Genomic DNA, 18,944 nt, shown 5'->3' with positions numbered 1-18,944 from the left:
ATTATTTACTGGAGGAGTGTGGAGGTAATCATGGACCTGCCTACAAAGTGAGCCCAGGAGTACCTGTTTTTCCGTGTCTCCTTCTTGGGAGGGGCATTGTTACAGGACTTGGCATAGCTTTATGGCTGAGCAGGAGGCAAAGCTATGAAAACAAGACCTAACTCCTCTATAAGTGGCAAAGTGGAATCCCACATTGTAGGGGGCTAGGAAATTCTCAAAATCTTTCTGTGACACCAGTCAAGATGGGTTTTGTGGGGTTTTGGTCTAGTCTGTCCCTCACCTTACTAACATCACGCACCCGGTACCACAGATATTCCATCCTACTTACATCAGGGCCCCTCCCCATACCCCCTGAACTTGTCAGCCCAAGCTCAAACTAATCTGGGTTCTACTCTAAATTCACCCCCTGATCTTCCTACCACCATCCTCAATTCAAGTCAGTTGCAGGGTGTGGTGGTGCATGCTTGGAATCCCAGCAACTCAGGAGGCTGAGGCAGGAGGAACACAAGTTCCAGGCTAGCCTCAGCAACATAGTGAGAACTTGTCTCAAATTTTTAAAAATAGAGAAAAAAAGAAGGGCTGGGGGTGTCATTCAGTTAAATTCCAGACCACACACAAATAAATAAAGGGGGTGGTAGAGGGCCCCTGGGTTCAATCCCCAATGGTGGGAGATATAAAGTCAATTTATTACAGTGGGCACTTTTTCCTGCCAGGTATTTGGAGGGGAAGGGAACAGAATGAATGAGTCAGAGCCACTACCCACCAAGAAGTCACACCCCCGGTGGGAGGAGCAAATATGCAAACCAATAATTACAGCTCTGTTAAAACAGAGGTGCAGTGCTGTTCCCAGTGCGATTGGAGCCTCAGCAAGTCGCTCAGACCCGGCTGTTTAGGAGATGGGTCTGATAAACTTCAGGACCTCCATACTAGAAGTTCTCAATAATTGAGAAGAAGGAGTGTCCCAGGGATTGCCACACGTGGGGAAACATTTGCATTTTATTTTTTTATTTGAGACAGTCATCACTAAGTTGCCAAGGTTGTCCTCGAATTTGCGATCTTCCTGCCTCAGCCTCCTGAGTAACTGGGATTCCAGGCGTGCGCCACCGCATCCGACTCTGGCCTTTCGTTTGTTTTTGTTTTTAACTCCCACGGTCGATTTTTTGCTCATTCGCTCCCCGCCCCCAGCCTGCCCCACTCCAGAAGCAGCGCTGTACACTCCCTAGAGACCCCAGGACATCTGGACGGGAGACATCTGGAGATCGTCAGGAATATCCAGAGGAAAACCGCCCGAGGTCAGCTGACACGTTACTCTGCACATCACCCAGGTGGGAGGGCCGGCCTCCCTACCACTCACCCAGCGGACTAGAGCCCGGGGCAAGAGGCAGAGCCCTTTCCCACACGGCCCCGCCCACGGCTGGGAGGCGGGCTATTAGACGACCCTATCCAATTACAGTCCCAGAAGGAAGAGGGCTGTCATCGTTTGCTCCAATCATAGCTTGCAGTAAAATTGATGTCTCTTTCCACCAGTCAGCGCCGAGGCGCGAGGAGGCTGTCGGGATGGGGGCTGGAGCCAACATGGAGCCCTCGGTGGGATAAGGGTGAAACTGTTGTTGCCGGCTGCTCCGGTCTTCCTGCCCCAGCATGTTGGTGCACTTATTTCGGGTCGGGATTCGGGGCGGTCCTGTCCCAGGCAGGTCGCTACCATCCTTTCGATTCCAGACTTTCTCGGCCGTCAGGTAAGAAGGGACAAAGCTGCTTGGAGCGCGAGCCATTGACAGGCCGGCGGGGCGTGGGGCGCGCCGGGAGATGGAGTCCCCGGGCTCGCGCGGGGCCTGCTGGGAGTTGTAGGCTGTGCGACCGGGGGTGGAATATCACTCCCCTGGGAGTTGTCCTCAATTATTTATAGCTTCTGTCCCCGCGCCAGCAGGAGGCTCCTCAAGCCTGCGTCTGCGCGTCGGCTGAACCCAGCCGGCTCCGGGTCAGTGGCCACGCCCCTGTCACACTGCCCACCAGGGGGCGCCACTCCTAGCCCCGGTTCTCCCTTTCCGAATTAATCTAGCAATTTAGACAAAAATAGTTGTTAGAGTCGAGATGTTTCCAAGATTCAGAGTGAGCCGATCGAAAGTGGTTCTTGGAGCTGGAGGCGTTCAGCAGGAATCAGGGGTCTACCTGTAACTCGTTCTTGGTCAAACACTCCACAGGCGTTGGTCCAGAGAGAGGGGTGGGTGAGAAATAAGCAATGATTTGGAAACTACATGTTGCATGTAAATGCTTTGTGAGGAGGCACTGATGCCCTCCATTCTGCAGTGAATAACCTGAGGGTGGAACAGCAAAAAAGATCGCCAAGGGCTGCCCGTGGAGCTGTGTCATCTGGAAAGTTCATCTGATTGATGCAGGGAGTGCAAGAGGCCCCCGCTAGTTATCGCTAGAAGTACTGGTGCTGGGAAGCAACCCACCGATTCTTGGCAACTGTGGAGCCCTTCTTAGAGTCTGGAGAAGATGAGAGAAGCTGAAAGTAGCCATGATAAATTATTAAACAGTTTGAAAACAGTCTGTGGGAAAGAGTAAGGGTGTTGGTATTATCTAAACCAGAAGGAAATCCAAGGAAAGACATCAAAGAATATCCAAGTATATGTGAGCGCTTTAGTCAGTGATTTTCAATAGATCATGAAATGAATTTAGTAATCAGGACCATTTAAAAATGAATATAACAAAATACACATTTAAAAATAATGGAAAGGATTATTTTGTTAAATCTTCCATTTTTTTGTGGCAAACATATATATTTACTGTACTGGGTTGTTTGGGGGCATTGTACTGGATTGCAATGTAAAACATTGCAGTGGTCAGGCCAGACGGTCCTATATTTCTAATGAGGACATGTGTGCGCACAAAAAACATTTGCTCAACATCTATTATAATTTTTTGGATTTTTGTTTTCCTGTTTTTTCCATCAGCCAATTTGGGAGTGGCGGGAGAGGGGAGCATCTAGCTCTTTCCCTTCATGCATTGTCACACATGGCACTCTAGGCCTAGGAGGGGAGATAGGGTGATGGAGTGCAATAAGCCAGAAGACTTGGGTCCCTTCCTGGTCCTGCTATGCACAGCTTGAGCATGGCACACTTGGCAGAGTAGAATGAGCCTGGATTCTGGAACCAGAACCAGAGTTCCCCTCTTGTCCTAGTGCTGCTGCCTGGGGACATCTCTGCCTCTGGCTTGTGGCGCTGCATTAGACAGACGAGGCCCCTCCTGCCTATTCCATGCCCAGCATTGTGGAGTCCCAATTTTAATTCTCAACTCACATGGATTTTTTTCATCATCAATGAGAGTAAGGGCATCTCCCAGGGAGGCAAGTGGCAAAGGCAGTGGACCCTTGTCAGTGCTGCAGGGGTCATATCTGCCATCCCCACTATGAGCAACACAGTGTCCCATGCAGAGCAGGAGCTCACCTTGCTGGTAACCTCGGATTCTTACTCATGGAGGATTTCTGGACCTCACCTGTGCCCCCCATGTGCTGGTCCTGGGTGCAGCCATCATGGTGAGGCTGTCCCTGCTGTTTCATACTGGGGAGAAAAAGGACCCAGGAAGGGGTTTGCAGAAGCCCTAAGCCAGAAAAGGACTGGAAAAGGAGTGCTGTAAACTAGCTGCCATTATTATGTGCCCTCCAGCCCTGACATGCTGTGATTGGGAAAGGACAGTCCTGGAGACCAGCACAGACCTGGGTTGGTGCCCTTGAAGGCTGAAGGGGCCTTACTGAAGGTGTTGCCTGGGAGACCATGCAGGGGAAGAACACTTTTAAGGTCTGACTTATGCTCAGCCATCGCATTCCTTAGCCATGTCACTGTGTACATTTGTCTCAGGAGCTAAGAACCTAGCATGGTGGTGCACACCTGTGGCTCCTGCTACTTGGAAGCTGAGGCAGGATTGCTTGAGCCCTGGAGTTCCTGGCCATTCAGGACAACATTGTGAGACCTTGTCTGAAAAATAAATCTTTAAAAACAGCCCAGAAAAAGGCAGTGTCAGGAGCTAAAAAGAAAAGGAAATTCTGCTTCTAGGAAGCTCAGCCAGAGATCAGGGATTTGTTGGTCAGTTGAAAGATGGATGACTAGGTCCTCAGCCACCAATGACCTTCTGTCCCTGCAGGTCCCCAGATGGCCGCCTCAGTACCTCCCTCCTCAGGGCCGTGTCCCAGCTGCGGTCACAGCTCCGGGCCCACCTCCCTCAAGCCCTACCAACTCTCAGCCGGAGCCCCTCTGCCTGGTGCTGGGGTGGGGGAGCCTTGCTGGGCTCTGCAGTGCTCTACAAGCACCCCCGCCTCTGCCTTGTGGCACTATGTGAGGCAGAAGAGGCCCTGCCCGCCTGCCCCTCACCCCGTGTTGTGGAGTCCCACTTTAACTGGAAGCTCTTCTGGCAGTTTCTGCGCCCTCATGTGCTGGTCCTGGGTGCAGCCATCGTGGTGAGGCTTTCCCTGCTGTTTCATACTGGGGAGAAAAAGGACCCAGGAAGGGATTTGCAGAAGCCCTAAGCCAGAGCAGGGACAGCATTCTTTCATCAGAAGCAGCAAGTGTTGCCTTGGTGCCCCAGGGTCTGAGGACATCCAGAAGACCTTGGTAGCCTGGTTTGTAGGATAGAGGGATGCAGTGGGGCTGGAAGCCTGGGCTTTAACTCTCAAAGAGGCACTGCTGTGGGAGAGAAAGGGCAGGGTCAGGGCTGGTGAGGGAGAGTGGCCCCTCTCTCTAAGTGTCTGTCTACTCTGCCTTGCCCCCCTCTAGCTAGCTTTGGGTGCAGCGCTGGTGAATGTGCAGATCCCCCTGCTCCTGGGCCAGCTGGTAGAGATCGTGGCCAAGTACACAAGGGATCATGTGGGGAGCTTCGTGTCTGAGTCCCGGAAGATAAGCACACAGCTGCTTGTCCTCTACGGCATCCAGGTACTGCAGGGGGGAGGGCCCAGGGCACAGTGAAGCCTTTCTGGGTCCTCCCTAACTGCACTGGCCTCTCTCATAGGGACTGCTGACCTTCGGGTACCTGGTATTGCTGTCCTATATTGGCGAGCGCATGGCCGTGGACATGCGGAAGGCCCTTTTCAGCTCACTGCTTCGGTACTTTAGACACAGGGTGTGGGCTAGGGTGACTGATAGCCCAGGGGAGGATCTGGGGTGAGTTGCATCCTGGACCAACGTCTTCCTCCTTCCCCCCACCTGCTGCCCCTATGTTCCACCACCAGACAAGACATTGCTTTCTTTGATGCCAAAAAGACTGGGCAGCTGGTGAGCCGACTGACAACTGATGTGCAGGAGTTTAAATCTTCCTTCAAGCTCGTCATCTCCCAGGTCAGTGCTCACCCCATGGGACTCATGAGGCCAGCCCGGTCTGTCCCAGCCCTGACTTCTGACTGATGTTGGGTCCACAGCCAGTGCTCACTACTGCCCAGGAGGGTGTGGGTGAGAGAATACAGAAGTCTATGGCTGGGAGGTGCTGAGGCAGCGCACAGTCAGCATAGGCTGAAGTCCTCCCGGTGGGTGGGTGGCCCATGCCTGTAATCCCAGTGACACTGGAGACCGAGGCAGGAGTTCAAGGCCAGCCTCAACAGTTCAGTGATACCCTAAGCAACTTATTTTGAGACCTTTTCTTTAAATTTAAAAAAGTATAAGTAGAGCTAGGGACGTGGCTCAGTAGTAAAGCCCCTCTGGGTTCAGTTTCCAGTACTAAAAAAAAAATCCTTCCTCCCCTAGAAAGCCTTCCTGAGGACTTGGACCAGACCCTTTCCCCATAGGAGCAGACTCACATGGCCTGCCCGTCCCCAGGGTGCCAATCTCTGGCCAGCATTGAGCTCTTGCAGTTTCTATTTACTACACACTGACATCTTCCCATTATCCACCCCTCCATCACTCTGGCCTCTGGGTTATGACACTGGCCCATGACTGTCAGGGGGACATATCCCCTTGTGATTCTCGTAGTTTGATTTCTGGAACAGGAAGAGAAGCAAACATCTTTCTGGGGGGAAATGGCATAGTCCATGCCGTTCTGACCCAGCCCTTCCTGCCTGCTGGTTGACCCCAGCTCATCCAGAGGGGTTATGTTTGGTGACTGAGGAGTGCCACATGGCCTCTGGTGTCCTGGGCCTGGTGAGTGAGCATGAATCCCATGTCCTGCTTCTGCTGCTGGATTGTCCCCCCTTCCTTCTCACAGGGGCTGCGCAGCTGCACCCAGGTGGCTGGCTGCCTGGTGTCCCTGTCCATGCTGTCCACACGCCTCACGTTGCTGCTGATGATTGCCACACCTGCCCTGATGGGCGTTGGCACCCTGATGGGCTCAGGTCTCCGCAAATTGTCTCGCCAGTGTCAGGAGCAGGTACTGGAATCCCCTGGGTGTCCCCTTGTTTCCTCCCATTCTCTGATCTGTTCTGTCACTCCTCCTGTTTCCAACCTGACTCCCTGTGTCCCGGTCTCAATGCAGGTTGCCAGAGCAACAGGCGTAGCGGATGAGGCCCTGGGCAATGTGCGGACGGTTCGAGCCTTCGCCATGGAGCCGCGGGAAGAGGAGTGAGTCCTGGGAGGGTGGAGCACAGAACCAGAGCGTCTCCCACGCACACCTACCCTTTCCCACACCCGGCCCAGCTGTCCTCCCATGCACACCTACCCCTTCCACACCCTGCCCAGCTGCGCCCTAAGTGCCTGGCCTGGCCTCTCCCCAGACGCTACAGAGCAGAGCTGGAGAGCTGCCGCTGTAAGGCAGAGGAGCTGGGCACAGGCATTGCTTTGTTCCAAGGGCTTTCCAACATTGCATTCAACTGTGAGTGGGGCCTGCCTAGGGAGGGGACATGGGTTTGTGGCCAAGGGAGGAGCAGAGATAGGTGAGAGTTGCGCTCCCCTGCCATGCTCTTGGGGCATCCATCCAGCGCCTTCGTTTATCAGGTTCTCCAGCTGATGACACTTGTGGGTGGCGGGAGGGTGGTGGGTGTGTTGTTGCAGGACTGCCCAGAAGGGAGCTTGGAGGGGGCGCCTGCCTGCTTGTTTGCAGAGGAGGAGATCGAGGCTGAGACCACTCTGCCTAGATTCCCCCATCAGCTAGTGACTGAGCAGGGCTAGGAGTCGGGACTAACGGGCCAAATTCATTTGTTGTCACTTGCCACTTTCTTCCTCACTGTTTGTCCCCTTCCCATACAGGCATGGTCCTGGGCACCCTGTTTGTTGGGGGCTCCCTTGTGGCTGGACAGCAGCTGACAGGGGGAGACCTCATGTCCTTCCTGGTGGCCTCCCAAACGGTGCAGAGGTGAGTGAGGGCTGTCCCCATCCCTAAGATGCCCCCTGACCCCTCCAGTGCCCTGTCTGGCAAGACCCGGGATGCCAGCATGCTCTGGAGGACTGTAGTCCAGCCCCAGGCCTTCCCAGCTCCCCACCCATGACTTTGGGCTGATGTTGGGCCCACAACCAAGGCTCAGTGATATCTGGGGGTGTGGACGTGGCGAAAGCAAGTTCGTGGAAAGGAGCACAGGCTGGAGGGTCCCAGCCCTCCAGCCGACTCACTGGCTCCATTCTCGAAGGCTGTTGGTATCTTCAGCTTTCCAGGCCATTCACAAGCATCCTTGACAGACGTGTGTGTGTGTGTGTATAAATATATATATATATTTAGTTGTAGGCGGACACATACCTTTATTTATTTATTTTTATGTGGTGCTGAGGGTCAAACCCAGGGCCTCACAGGTGCAAGGCGAGTGCTCTGTCGCTAAGCCACAGCCACAGCCATGGCGCCCCCTTGACAGATTTTAAAAATGGTTCGTGTGGTGGAATCCACATGAGGTAGATGTCCTTGCCCTTGCCCCGTTGAAGTGCAAGCTTGTGCAGCCATCACCAGCCCCCATCTCCAAAACTTTGTCATCTCACAAAAGTGAGACTGAACCCGTTGAGGGCCACTCTCCGGCCTCCCTCCCCAGCCTGGCACCCTGCTCTCTGACTCTGGCCACTCTGGGAACCTCACAGAAGTGCAGTCATGCAGCTTCCATCCTTTGTGACTGGCTGCTTGAGCCTAGAGGGTGCGCAAGTTTCCTCACTTTCTGTTTTGAAGCTGATTGGTATTCCCTGGTGGCTAGACCATCCTCCACAAGTTTTTTGGTTATTTTTTTTCCCTTGGTACTAGGAATTGAACCCAGGAGCACTTAAGCTGAATGAGCCACATTCCCAGCCCTGTTTTGTATTTTATTTAGAGACAGGGTCTCGCTAAGTTGCTTAGGGCCTCACTAAGTTGCTGAAACTGGCTTTGAACTTGAGATCCTCCTGCCTCAGCCTCCTGAGCCACTCCACAAGGTTTTTAAGAGCTGCCCCCATTGTCACCATTCCCTGGGATGAGAAGTGGACCCTCTGCCCCTGCAGACTTCAACCTATGTCTTGTCATTTCTCACTGGTCTGAAACTCCCTGCTCCACTTGACCCCGTCTGCCCTGTGAGGCAGCCTGGAGCCCATCAGCCTCCTCAACCACCAGACAAACCACAGTCCTGCCAGGCCCTTCCCTCTCCCGGCTCAACATGAGCAGCTCCTACCGCTGCTTTCTTTGCTTTCTCCCACACATGGCCTGCACATAAATACATGTTGTGATCAATAATTAAAGAGTGAGTATGTCCTAATAAATAATTAAAGAGTGAAGACCTGTGTTATCTGCAACCACATCACCCTAGGTCCTCCGCATTCTCCCTGCATTGGCCCCTGACTCCTTCCAGAGATGGCGCTCCTGATCTGGTGGTGCCCCCCCATGCCTGGAGTCCTCTTTGTCACTGCTCTAGGTCCACAGCTTCCTAGAGAACCCTTCAGCCCTGAGCTAAGTGCCTTGAGGGAAGTGAGGCCAAACCAGAGAAGGGATAGGGCAGCTCCCATGCTCACCCCAGACAGAACGCCCATCTTGGCCCCAGATGCACATCCCACAGCACATTACATCCTCTCCTGCAGCAGCGGGAACCCTGGCCCTGTTTCTGCTCTGTTTTCCCTGAGCCAGCCATGTTCAGACCCTCCGGTTCTAGAGAGCTTCATCCCTCCTTCACTGCTCCCTGGTGGCTTCAGGACCCAAAGATGCTCTGATTATGGGAGAGGCGGGGCTTGAGGTGTCCCCTCTGGCTCCCGGGGTTCCCAGGGCTGGCACCCCGTGCTGATTCACCTGGGGACCCATAAGAAACCCACTGGCTCCCTTAAGAAAATCAGCCCTGACCCTGCTCCCAAAGCCCCTTCCCCTTCCTAGCCTGAGGAGTCTCCTCATCTCCCCACTGCACTGCCCAGCCGGCCATTCAGCAGGATTGTGTAATAGCCACAGGACTGCCCAGGGAGACAGTCTGTGTTGTCCCAAGGGTCCCTGCCTGCTTCTGAAGAATGGCCTTCAGGAAGCTGCTGTTTCCTCCCGAGTCCTGTTGGGCCACCAAGGGCACAGGTGTCAGTGCTGGGTCCAGAGGGAGGGAGGAGCAGAGCAGTGTAGCCCCCACCTTGCACCCCATCTGAAGTGTTCTTTTGGGCAGAGATGGGGTGGCGCCCAGACAGACCGCAGTTGGGGCCAGGACCCACCTGGGCAGAGCACGTGGTCTGCATCCTGCGGCATCCCTGAGCGCAAGGTCATTGCACGCCTATGAGTCATGCGCGTCTTGGATTTCAGTTGCAGTAGCCCCTTTGCCAGGCCCTAATGGCTTCCAGATCTCTGTGGAGCCGTTCTTCCACCTCATCAACAGATAGCTCACTGGGTTGGCTCTTCCCTGCCAAGGCCTCCCCACTCCCTTTGGCAAGGGCTGAGCCTGACAGAGCTGTGCCCTGGAGGGTTTGGGGGCTCCTCCCACCCCCACCCCAGCACTGGTTGAAGTGAGTCCTGCAGGCCAAGAGTCCTGGGGAGTCAGTCTTTCCCCTTCTTAGGAAGGACCCTGAGTACACAGTGGCACACACATTGTCACGGGTTGGCCAGGCCGTTCAGGGACCCGTGACTAAGACTTGACTCATCTTCCCCCAGCTCACAGCAGCCAGCCAGCCCTGTGCCCAGCCCTGGCAAGACAAAGGCCACCCACTGTCTAGACAGATAAACACACAGGCCCATCTCCTCCACATACACACCGGCAGTGGAAATTTGGCCCACAGTAAAAATTTTGTCAGGGAACTTTGGGGTCTCCCCCAAGATCCCCCTGTGGCCGGTGTCTTCTGTTTTCTTTCTCTGTGGATTCTACTTTTTTTTCCACATGTTTTTTAACATAAGTCATTGCCTCCCCGGGAGTCTAATGTTAGATGTGACCTCCCCTCGTGAGCCATATCACCTTGATCTCTGTCAAAGGCATCTGTGTCTTCATGGCCAAGGCCACAAGTCATGGGCTCAGCTGGGGCTTCTTCCTCGAAGACTCACGTCATCCCTCACTTTGAGCTGACTTCACCCCGCAGGCCAGGGCAGCATAGAGACTCCCAACTGAGGCTCTGGGTCTTTATTCCATGTCCCTTGCTCCTGGAGCCTCCCTCCGAGGACCTAGGATAGGCTGACAGTTGCATGCAGCCAAGGAGGGAAGCAAGGCTTGGTGACCTGTGTCACCGGATTGCAGGGTTCTTGCAGCTCCAGATGTCAGGGACCTCACTGCACTTGACCTCAAGCCTCCCTGTCCTTCACCTTTCACCGGCTCTTGTCGCCACTTCCTCCAACCTCTCCTCTGTCCGCAGGTCCATGGCCAACCTCTCTGTCCTGTTTGGTCAGGTGAGTGGGCGACACTGGGATATGGACTGAGTCCCATTCATCACCTGTGGACGGGTAACTAGAGAGGGTTCCTGACAACTAGGTCACATCCTGGCTCCATGTCCTGCAGTGGGGGCACCAGAAATGCTGTCCCCAAACCCCAGCACCCAGGGGCATCCTTTCCTGGGAGCCCCTACACACAAACTCTGGATTCCTCCACAGGTAGTGCGGGGGCTCAGTGCAGGTGCCCGTGTCTTTGAATTCATGACCCTGAGCCCCTGTATCCCACTCTCGGGGGGCTGCTGCATCCCCAAGGAGCATCTCCGTGGCTCCATCACGTTCCAGAACGTCAGCTTCAGGTCAGCGGCAGTGAGCAGGCACAGGGACAGGCCTTTCTGGGCTGAAGACTGGAGGGGAGCCGGGTGGGGTGTTTGGCTGAAGGCCCCTGTGAACGAGGTGCCTCAGGAGGGAGCGGGGCCCCAAGGGACTTGGGAGCCTGCTGTTACCAGGGTTCTCTTTGACTCCCCCAGCTACCCCTGCCGCCCTGGCTTTGAGGTACTCAAGGACTTCACCCTGACGCTGCCCCCTGGCAAGATTGTGGCCCTTGTGGGCCAGTCTGGGGGAGGTAAGGGATGCCCCCCACCCTCTGACTTTCTGTGGCAGCCACTTGGAGCAGGGCTGGGAGCAAAAAGAGCAGCAAGACCCCAGCTCTCAGTGGCCCCTTGCCCTGCCCTGGGCCAGGGGAGCTCCCACTGCCATTAGGGTCCCTCTTTCCTTGGACCTTGGCTTCCTCCCTCATAACCCCAAACTCTCAGGAAAGACTACAGTGGCGTCCCTGCTAGAGCGCTTCTACGACCCCACGGCCGGTGTGGTGATGCTGGATGGACATGACCTGCGCACCCTGGACCCCTCTTGGCTCCGGGGCCAGGTGGTGGGCTTCATCAGCCAGGTATGGGCCAGAGGCTAGTGTGGGCAGCACAGGTGGGCTCCCCTCACCAGTCCCTCCTCCCGGGCCTCCCCTGCTCAGTCCTCAAGGCCTTTCCTTCCCCCGCTCTCCCTCTGCTGCCCCTGAGGAGGCCTCGACTTCTGCACCATTCCTAGTTGTCCTCTGGATCCAAGGTGTCCCTGCCCTGGACATCTGCAGCTCTGCACTGGTCTCCCAGGGTGGGGACACTTTGCTTCTGTTGACAGCAGTCTAAGCAGGCGGGCATTTTAGGATCCTGCAGCAGAGGGGCTGGGATTGCTGGGGGCCAGCACCGACCCACTAAGCCCCTTGAGGGGCACTCTTCCTTTGCGGGCTGGGACAAAAAGCATGCATCCCATGAGGACCAGCCCCTCAGGAGAGGGCCAAATGCAATACCCTCCTGCTGCCATCACTGCCAGGCCTGCTGGCCGTGCCACCCAGCCCCTTCCCACCTCTACTTCACAGGGTTCACCCGCTTCTACTTCCCCTTAATGGGCCACTGTGCTCTCACTTGATTGACCTCTGACTTTGAACTTCTGGCTCACCCGAAGTTACCCCTAAGGGATCTAGTCAAACAGAGTCTCACTGGGTAGGGTGGCACACTCCAGTGAGGCTGAGGCAGGAGGATCTCAAGTTTGAGACCAGCCTCAGCAACTTAGTGAGGCCTTAAACAATTTATCAAGACCCTGTCTCCAAACAACAAACAAAAGGGCTGGGGATGTGGCTCAGCAGCATAAAGCACTCCTACTGGGGCAGAGTGGGAGACTTCCTGTAGACACTGTCTCTGTGTCCCCACCCCAGGAGCCAGTCCTGTTTGGAACGACCATCATGGAGAACATCCGCTTTGGAAAACTGGAAGCTTCTGACGAGGAGGTATATGCAGCTGCACGGGAAGCCAATGCCCATGAGTTCATCAGCAGCTTCCCCCAGGGCTATGACACCATTGTGGGTGAGTTGGAGGACGCCTGCTGGGGTCTGCAAGGCTCCATGGTGATGAGGCTCTGTGGGGGCTGGGAAGTCTTGACCCATGTGGCTCAGGCACAGCAGACCATGTGGGCTGCAGAGACAGGCAGGACTCCGGAGGGCCAGAGCACCGGGGAGTGAGAGACAGGACTCTGGCCATGCAAGTGATTCACAGAGCCTACCACATTCCAAGCCCAGAGGATGGGGGGCTCTTGCCTCATAACTGTTTCCCCCTCCTCTGGCTCCTGTTTCGTTCTTCTTTTCTTACTGTTTAAAAGTGTCCCCTCTGCCAGGTGTAGTAGTACACGCCTGTAATGCCAGTAGCTCGGGAGGCAGAGGCAGGATGATTGTGAGTTCAAAGCCAACCTCAGTAAAAGTGAGGCACTAAGCAGCTCAGTGAGACCCTGTCTCTAAATAAAATACAAAATGGGGCTGGGGATGTGGCTCAGTGGACGAGTGCCCCTGAGTTCAATCTCCCATGCCGGGTTTCTGTTCGCAACTGAAAGGCTCAATGGTCACTCCAGGTAAACTGGGCTAACTGGGCTGCGCAAAATAACCACACAAGAGACACAAATAGGGGGCTGGGATTGTGGTTCAGCGATAGAGCGCTCACCTAGCATGGGCGGGACCCGGGTTTGATCCTAAGCACCACATAAAAATAAAGGCATTGTGTTGTGTCCATCTCCACCTAAAAAATAAATATTTAAAAAAAAAGAGAGAGACACAAATACCTTTTTCTTTGGAGTCACTGTGACAGCTCCTCTAACCTTAAGGGTCTGCAGGAAGAGAGAGAGAGAGAGAGAGAGCGAGAGAGAGCATGTGCTGACCCCTTTTATTGCGCTGACCCCTTTTATTGAGGGAAGCTATTCAAATGAGCCAAGGGGTCAGGTTTCAGGGGGCTGAGTATCTTTACGATGTCCACTGTCAGCAGGTTGACTGACACCTGGGTAGGCCACACCCAAGGGCACAGTAATGTTGTAGGGACAAACGAGGCAAGGCACCGAAGATAGCAGGAAACAGTTTTATTTGGCTGCAGCCAGGTTCAGAGGGTACAGCCTTTGCTGTCATCAATCAATCCCCTGAACCCCGAGTTCAGGGAGTTTCAGAGTTTTATACCCAGCATGTAAGGGGAGGGGCTCAGAAGTTCCCAGTCTGCAGTAGTTCACATAAAAGCAGCCTTTTTTTTCACTGTTCTGGGCAAGTTAACTCTTCAAGGACAGCACCTGAGAAGGGGTGAGCTTCATCTCCCCTTTCTTTCCTCCCCCTGCCAGCTGTTACCATGGGCCCATTTGTAACTTATCTTAAAAATGTAGACATCTCTGTGAAGCCCAGCTCAAGGCCAGAGGCCTTGTTTGCACATTTCTACAAAGTACTATCCTGGATACGTTTGTGAAAAACTAGTAAGGGGGTGCCCAGTACCTGGAGTGCTGGTATCTTCTCGGCCAGTGGCCAAGTAAACAGGGCAACATGAAAATAGGAAGTTTATCTACAACGGACTCTTTTGCTGACAGTCCTAAAATCAGCCATGGTGAAGCAGGCTTTTCTGTGGAGAAAGGGAGTGCCACTTCAGTAAGAGAAGGGGATACACACAAGGCACTTCCATGGAAGATTGTATCCTAAACAGGACAAGGGGTTATATTACAAAGGAACAGGTGAGCGTAGCTCCACCTATGGGGCTGTAGGGAAGAGGAGCCCGGGCAAGAAGACAGTCACTCAAACCCTAGAAGAGCAGGGCAGTCTAGCAGCATGGGTGCCTGATGCCACATCGCCCAGCAGGGGAGTTAACTCAAGTTATGTGCGAGGTTGGTCTCCCACACTCCCATACCCTCCCCCCACAAAAAGAAGCATCTATCAACATAACAGTTGGTGTCTTGTGCAGGTCTTTCTTCTGACTTCCCAGGAGAGGGCTCTGGTGGTTCAGGGGACATGCAGCAGCACAATAGCATGTGCACTGGTGGCTTGCAGCTTTAGGTGTTCACCCCAGAGGTCTTCTCCTTTCCATCTCTGGGGCTCTGTTTACTGCCCCACATGCTAGATCTGCTGCAGAATGTATCAGCACCTCTCAGGATGGGAAAACTGGACTCTTGGCTCTTTAGTCTGAGCAAGCATCAGCCCCTGGGCTGAGACCTTTCTTTAGCCACCTGTCAAATTCCACCTTGCTAATCTAGCTGTGTCCACATGACTGGGCTCCGCACTGCCCTGAGTGGGGGGCCCCTGGCATCTCTCCCTGGGTGGTGCTCTCCTGTGCCTCTGAACCTGGCATGCTCCCTGCTCGTGTGGGCTTCTCAGAGCTGCCCCCTCACTGATTCAAGACCCTGCCATCACCTCACAGTTCCTTTTGGCTCACCAGCTGCCACTTCTGCTCTCTCCTGTGGCCTTCAAATGCCGCCATGCCTGGAGTCTCCTTGGATCCTAGCAGGTCCCCACAGCAGTGGAGTCCCTGAGGCCAGGATGACAGCTCGAGCTATAGCATCAGGGCAGGGCTACCTGCCTGGCCCAGAGGCCTTGCGTGCTAGGAGGCTTCTGTGCTGACCGCTCATGTTGGTGTGCACATGTGTACACTGCTTTCTTTGCACAGGGATGTGGGACCAGGGAGCGACAGATGACACCCGACCCTTGGAGAGGCAGGACAAGCATTGCCGTGTCAGGGACACTCTGGGGAGGGACCAGAGGGACTAGGGGGACGTTAAGGAAGGACCCAGTGCCTCTCTGCCTGACACTCCAAAGTGTGGAGCCGAGGATCACTTCAGGCCTTCACCTTATCGTTTTCCTATGCAGGCGAGCGGGGCACAACCCTGTCTGGTGGCCAGAAGCAGCGTGTGGCCATTGCCCGTGCCCTCATCAAGCAGCCCACAGTGCTGATCCTGGATGAGGCCACCAGTGCGCTGGATGCTGAATCTGAACGGGTGGTACAGGAGGCCCTAGACCGAGCCAGCACTGGCCGCACTGTGCTGGTCATTGCCCACCGGCTCAGCACTGTCCGTGCAGCCCACTGCATCATTGTCATGGCCAATGGCCAGGTCTGGGAGGTCAGTGTGGGTCTGGGGAGTTGGGCAGTGGGTTAGGGTGGCTCTAGCCATGGATGGTGGAACAGGCAGCATAGAGAAGCAACTCCTCTGGCCCAGCCCCATGTCCTGGAAGGAGAATCCCAACACATGCAGGTGTTCCCACCCTTGCACAAGCCCTGGCCTCTTGAGGCCTTGGTTTCTTTCTCTGTCCCCTGGCATAGAGGCTCATTAGAGGCTCCCAGGATTAAAGGGAAAAGTAGATCTGTTGGAGGTAGGCGTGGGGCCCAGGGCAGGGCTGGCCACCCAAGGGCTGAGGGCAGAGGCTACACCAGGGACTCTGATAGGACCATTAGGAGCAGATCCTCAGAGAGCTTGTGGGCTTGGCTCATAGACTCAGTGCAGGGGAGGGGGCTAACGGGAAGAGTCAACATTCTTCCGTGGTCCTGTGGAGGAGGGATGGGCATTAACAGCTGTGTCCTCAGCAATGGCAGTTCGTTTCAGGTTAGACTGTGTTTTCCAAGTGTCCCCAGAAGATCACTGGCTTAAGTGACCAGGAGCCCAATGACTGATAAAGGCCAGCCCTCCCAGGACTCTGAATGTGATGCTGTTGAGTGACCCTCAGGCCCTTCTTCCCCCCTTCCAGGCTGGGACCCACGAAGAGCTCCTGAAGAAGGGTGGCCTCTATGCAGAGCTCATCCGGAGGCAGGCCCTGGACACCCCACCAACACCAGGCTCATCTCGGGAGAAGCCCAGAGGCCCCAGGCACCACTAGCACAAGTCCTAAGAATGGCCCTCTGAGGTCTGGTTGCTGCCCAGCATCAGGAACAGCTCAACTGGGGGAGCTGTCCAGGGACTGGGCCCCTGGAGGGCCAGCATGCTAGGTGTGGCTGTGACTGCTGCCTCTCCACTCACAATAAAGCCAGGCCCACCAGCTGGGCTGGGGGTGGTATCTCTCCCACTCACTCTCACCCCTGCTGCCTGCCACCGCCTTCCTGCCAGAGCACAGAATCTTTGGGCTACACATGGTGAGGCAGAATCCCCAAGGCCTTTCTGCTCTGTCCTCTCTCTGCCCCAGCTCTACCCAACAGCCTGAAGTTGTCTGGACCCCCAGCTCCAGGAAATTTTGAAAATTCAGAGCCCAAGAGTAGGTATGGGAATCCAGACCTGAGCTCTTCCCCATTCCTGCTAGGATCTCACTTCGTAAACTGGGGACTGACTCTTCCACTGGAAAGTCCCTGCTGCCTCTCTGACCCTGAGAGGAAGAGCCTCCCCTTGGTCCATCCTCCATACATCCTCCTTTCCAACCCTCTCCTCCATTACCACAGTCTTAATATCTGGATTTTACCCACCACCTCCAAGGGATCAGATGCTTAACAGGGCCCACATGGGTTGGGGTAAGAGGGGTGGGACACTATTACTGTCCCTGTGTGACTTGAGTCTTTGACCTGGTGAGACTGTGAGCCAGCCTCCTGCTTGAAGGAGACAGGGGCCTGCAGCACACCCAGCATGCTCAGTGGGCCCGTGGTGCCCACGGGGAGCAGTTGGTGCAAAGCCATGGGGAGGCTCATGGAGGACATGGCTTGGGGCCTCACCTTGGAAGGGGATGGACAGGCCGACAGCCCTAGAAACGCGCTTATGGCCCCAAAGCTGTGAGTGAGACAGTTCTGGGTCCCAGCTGGCTTCTAGGGGTCCAAGAAAGGCACTGTGAAAGGCTCTTAGACTGCAGTGGTGCCCAGAACCAAAAGCAGTCAGGACCTTATGTCCTTATGATGCTGCAGATGCACCAGTCCTCCTCATCTACTCCCAGGGCTGGTGGCCTCCTGCCTTGATGCTGCCCTTGTCTCTTCCCACTAAGGGTCTTCCTTTGTCTAGCCATATCCAGACTAGGACTCCACAGAGTCCCACTCTCTGAGGCATGGGGAGAGTGGGTACCTGTGCTATCCTTCAGAACCAGCCAAGCATTTTGCATTTTTCCTGCAGCAAAGAAGTATTTCCATTTTTCAGGGGGCAGGAGCAGTGGTGTACAAATGAGGTAAAAGAGGCAGCAGTGGCTTAGGTGTGAGTGCAGGAGTCAAGTTGGGACTTGAAGCATCTGTGGGCATGGTTTAGGACCAGATACCACTATGGGGCAAGCCATCCAAAAGCCCCAGGGCCCCAACATCCTTGTTTGGTATGCTGCTTCCTGACTGATCAGAGGTTGCAGTCCAGGGAGCAGAGTTTAGGGCTGGCTCCAGGTTGCTTGGCCTCTAAACTAGAGCCTGGGCAGGGACTCAGCATCCTAGCTGGTCCCTTCTGCTCTGCCCAACCCTAGGCCTGGTTGTTGCCTGATGCCTTCCTCACAGGGCAGGAAGCTAGGCAGCTCCTGTTTCCCATCCCACCTCCAGGCCCAGGCCACCCAGCTTCAAGATGGCTCTTCCAGAATTACTCTCCTTCCACCACCTGGAGAAGTTAGAGAAACCCCATGGCCAGGCAGATGAGCTGTGCATCTGCACTCACTGGCCTGTAAGCTCACCTTGACCTTGCTGTGCCAGCTACTCTGCAGAGATACAGTCTGGCTATGCTTGGTCTTGAAAAGTCTTTTCCAAGGATAAATGGGATGAACTACAGTAGAGTACTTAAAAACACAGTGCAATAGCCTGGGAAAGTGGTCACATCTGTGCTACAAGCCATCATATCCACTCATCCCTTCCAAAGTATTATACCTCTTTCATGTGCCACTCAGTCTGAGATGGCCCCTGCCCCCCAAAGCCTGTGAGCCATTGCAGCATGGTGCAGCCATATTTGGCTGGTGGAAATGTGTGCTTCCTACTCAGCTGGAAGTCTGAATAAATAAATCTGGTGGCCTACAATGCTTTTTGGACAAAGATGGAATTTATTAGAAATAAATTGCAGTAAATTAATGGAGATAAGCCTATGTTCTCAGATCCACAGGGAAGTGTTGAGCAGTTTCCCAATCAAGGGTAGATGAGCATTTTACTAGCACAGAGCTTGACACTGATGAGGACCCCTGTGTGGATGCTCCCAGACCCACCCCTGCAGCTCCGAGCTGGGCCACAACGTTTCTACTTGACCTGACCCCTTGCCTGCTGCAGGCCAGCTAGCACAGTCCTTGTGGACATCAGCTCTGAGTGTCTCTGCGCCAACTGCTGGGAGGCCCCCTGCCCACCTCTTCTACTCTTCTTTCTAGATAGTGAGAAGAACCATTTCTGGTCAGATCGGGTGCTAGCTCTGCCCTCTCAAGGGCACACACAGCTGGTTCATGGGCATAGAGTCCTTTTCTTTAGAAAAGTCCCATGCTGAACGGCTCTACCACGCGGCCAGCGCAATGGTTT

The 18,944-nt window shown here is 54.7% G+C and overlaps 1 protein-coding gene across 1 annotated transcript; it reads left to right on the top strand.

Moving 5' to 3' along the window:
* Positions 1-1,556: 1,556 nt before the first annotated feature.
* Abcb8 (ATP binding cassette subfamily B member 8) lies at positions 1,557-18,463 on the top strand. Its single transcript, XM_076831961.2, has 16 exons — positions 1,557-1,736; positions 4,144-4,456; positions 4,773-4,928; positions 5,005-5,099; positions 5,225-5,330; positions 6,190-6,351; positions 6,457-6,542; positions 6,695-6,792; positions 7,167-7,272; positions 10,665-10,698; positions 10,900-11,036; positions 11,208-11,302; positions 11,493-11,626; positions 12,443-12,590; positions 15,383-15,633; positions 16,256-18,463. The coding sequence occupies exons 1-16, from the start codon at positions 1,642-1,644 to the stop codon at positions 16,382-16,384; spliced, it is 2,145 nt and encodes a 714-aa protein (XP_076688076.2). The 5' UTR covers positions 1,557-1,641; the 3' UTR covers positions 16,385-18,463.
* The last annotated feature ends 481 nt before the right edge of the window (positions 18,464-18,944 follow it).

The sequence above is a fragment of the Callospermophilus lateralis genome, chromosome 1, assembly GCF_048772815.1.
Source record: "Callospermophilus lateralis isolate mCalLat2 chromosome 1, mCalLat2.hap1, whole genome shotgun sequence".
NCBI classification, from domain to species: Eukaryota; Metazoa; Chordata; class Mammalia; order Rodentia; family Sciuridae; genus Callospermophilus; species Callospermophilus lateralis.
Note: the sequence above shows the minus strand (reverse complement) of the source record. Positions and strands in the feature narration are given on the sequence as shown.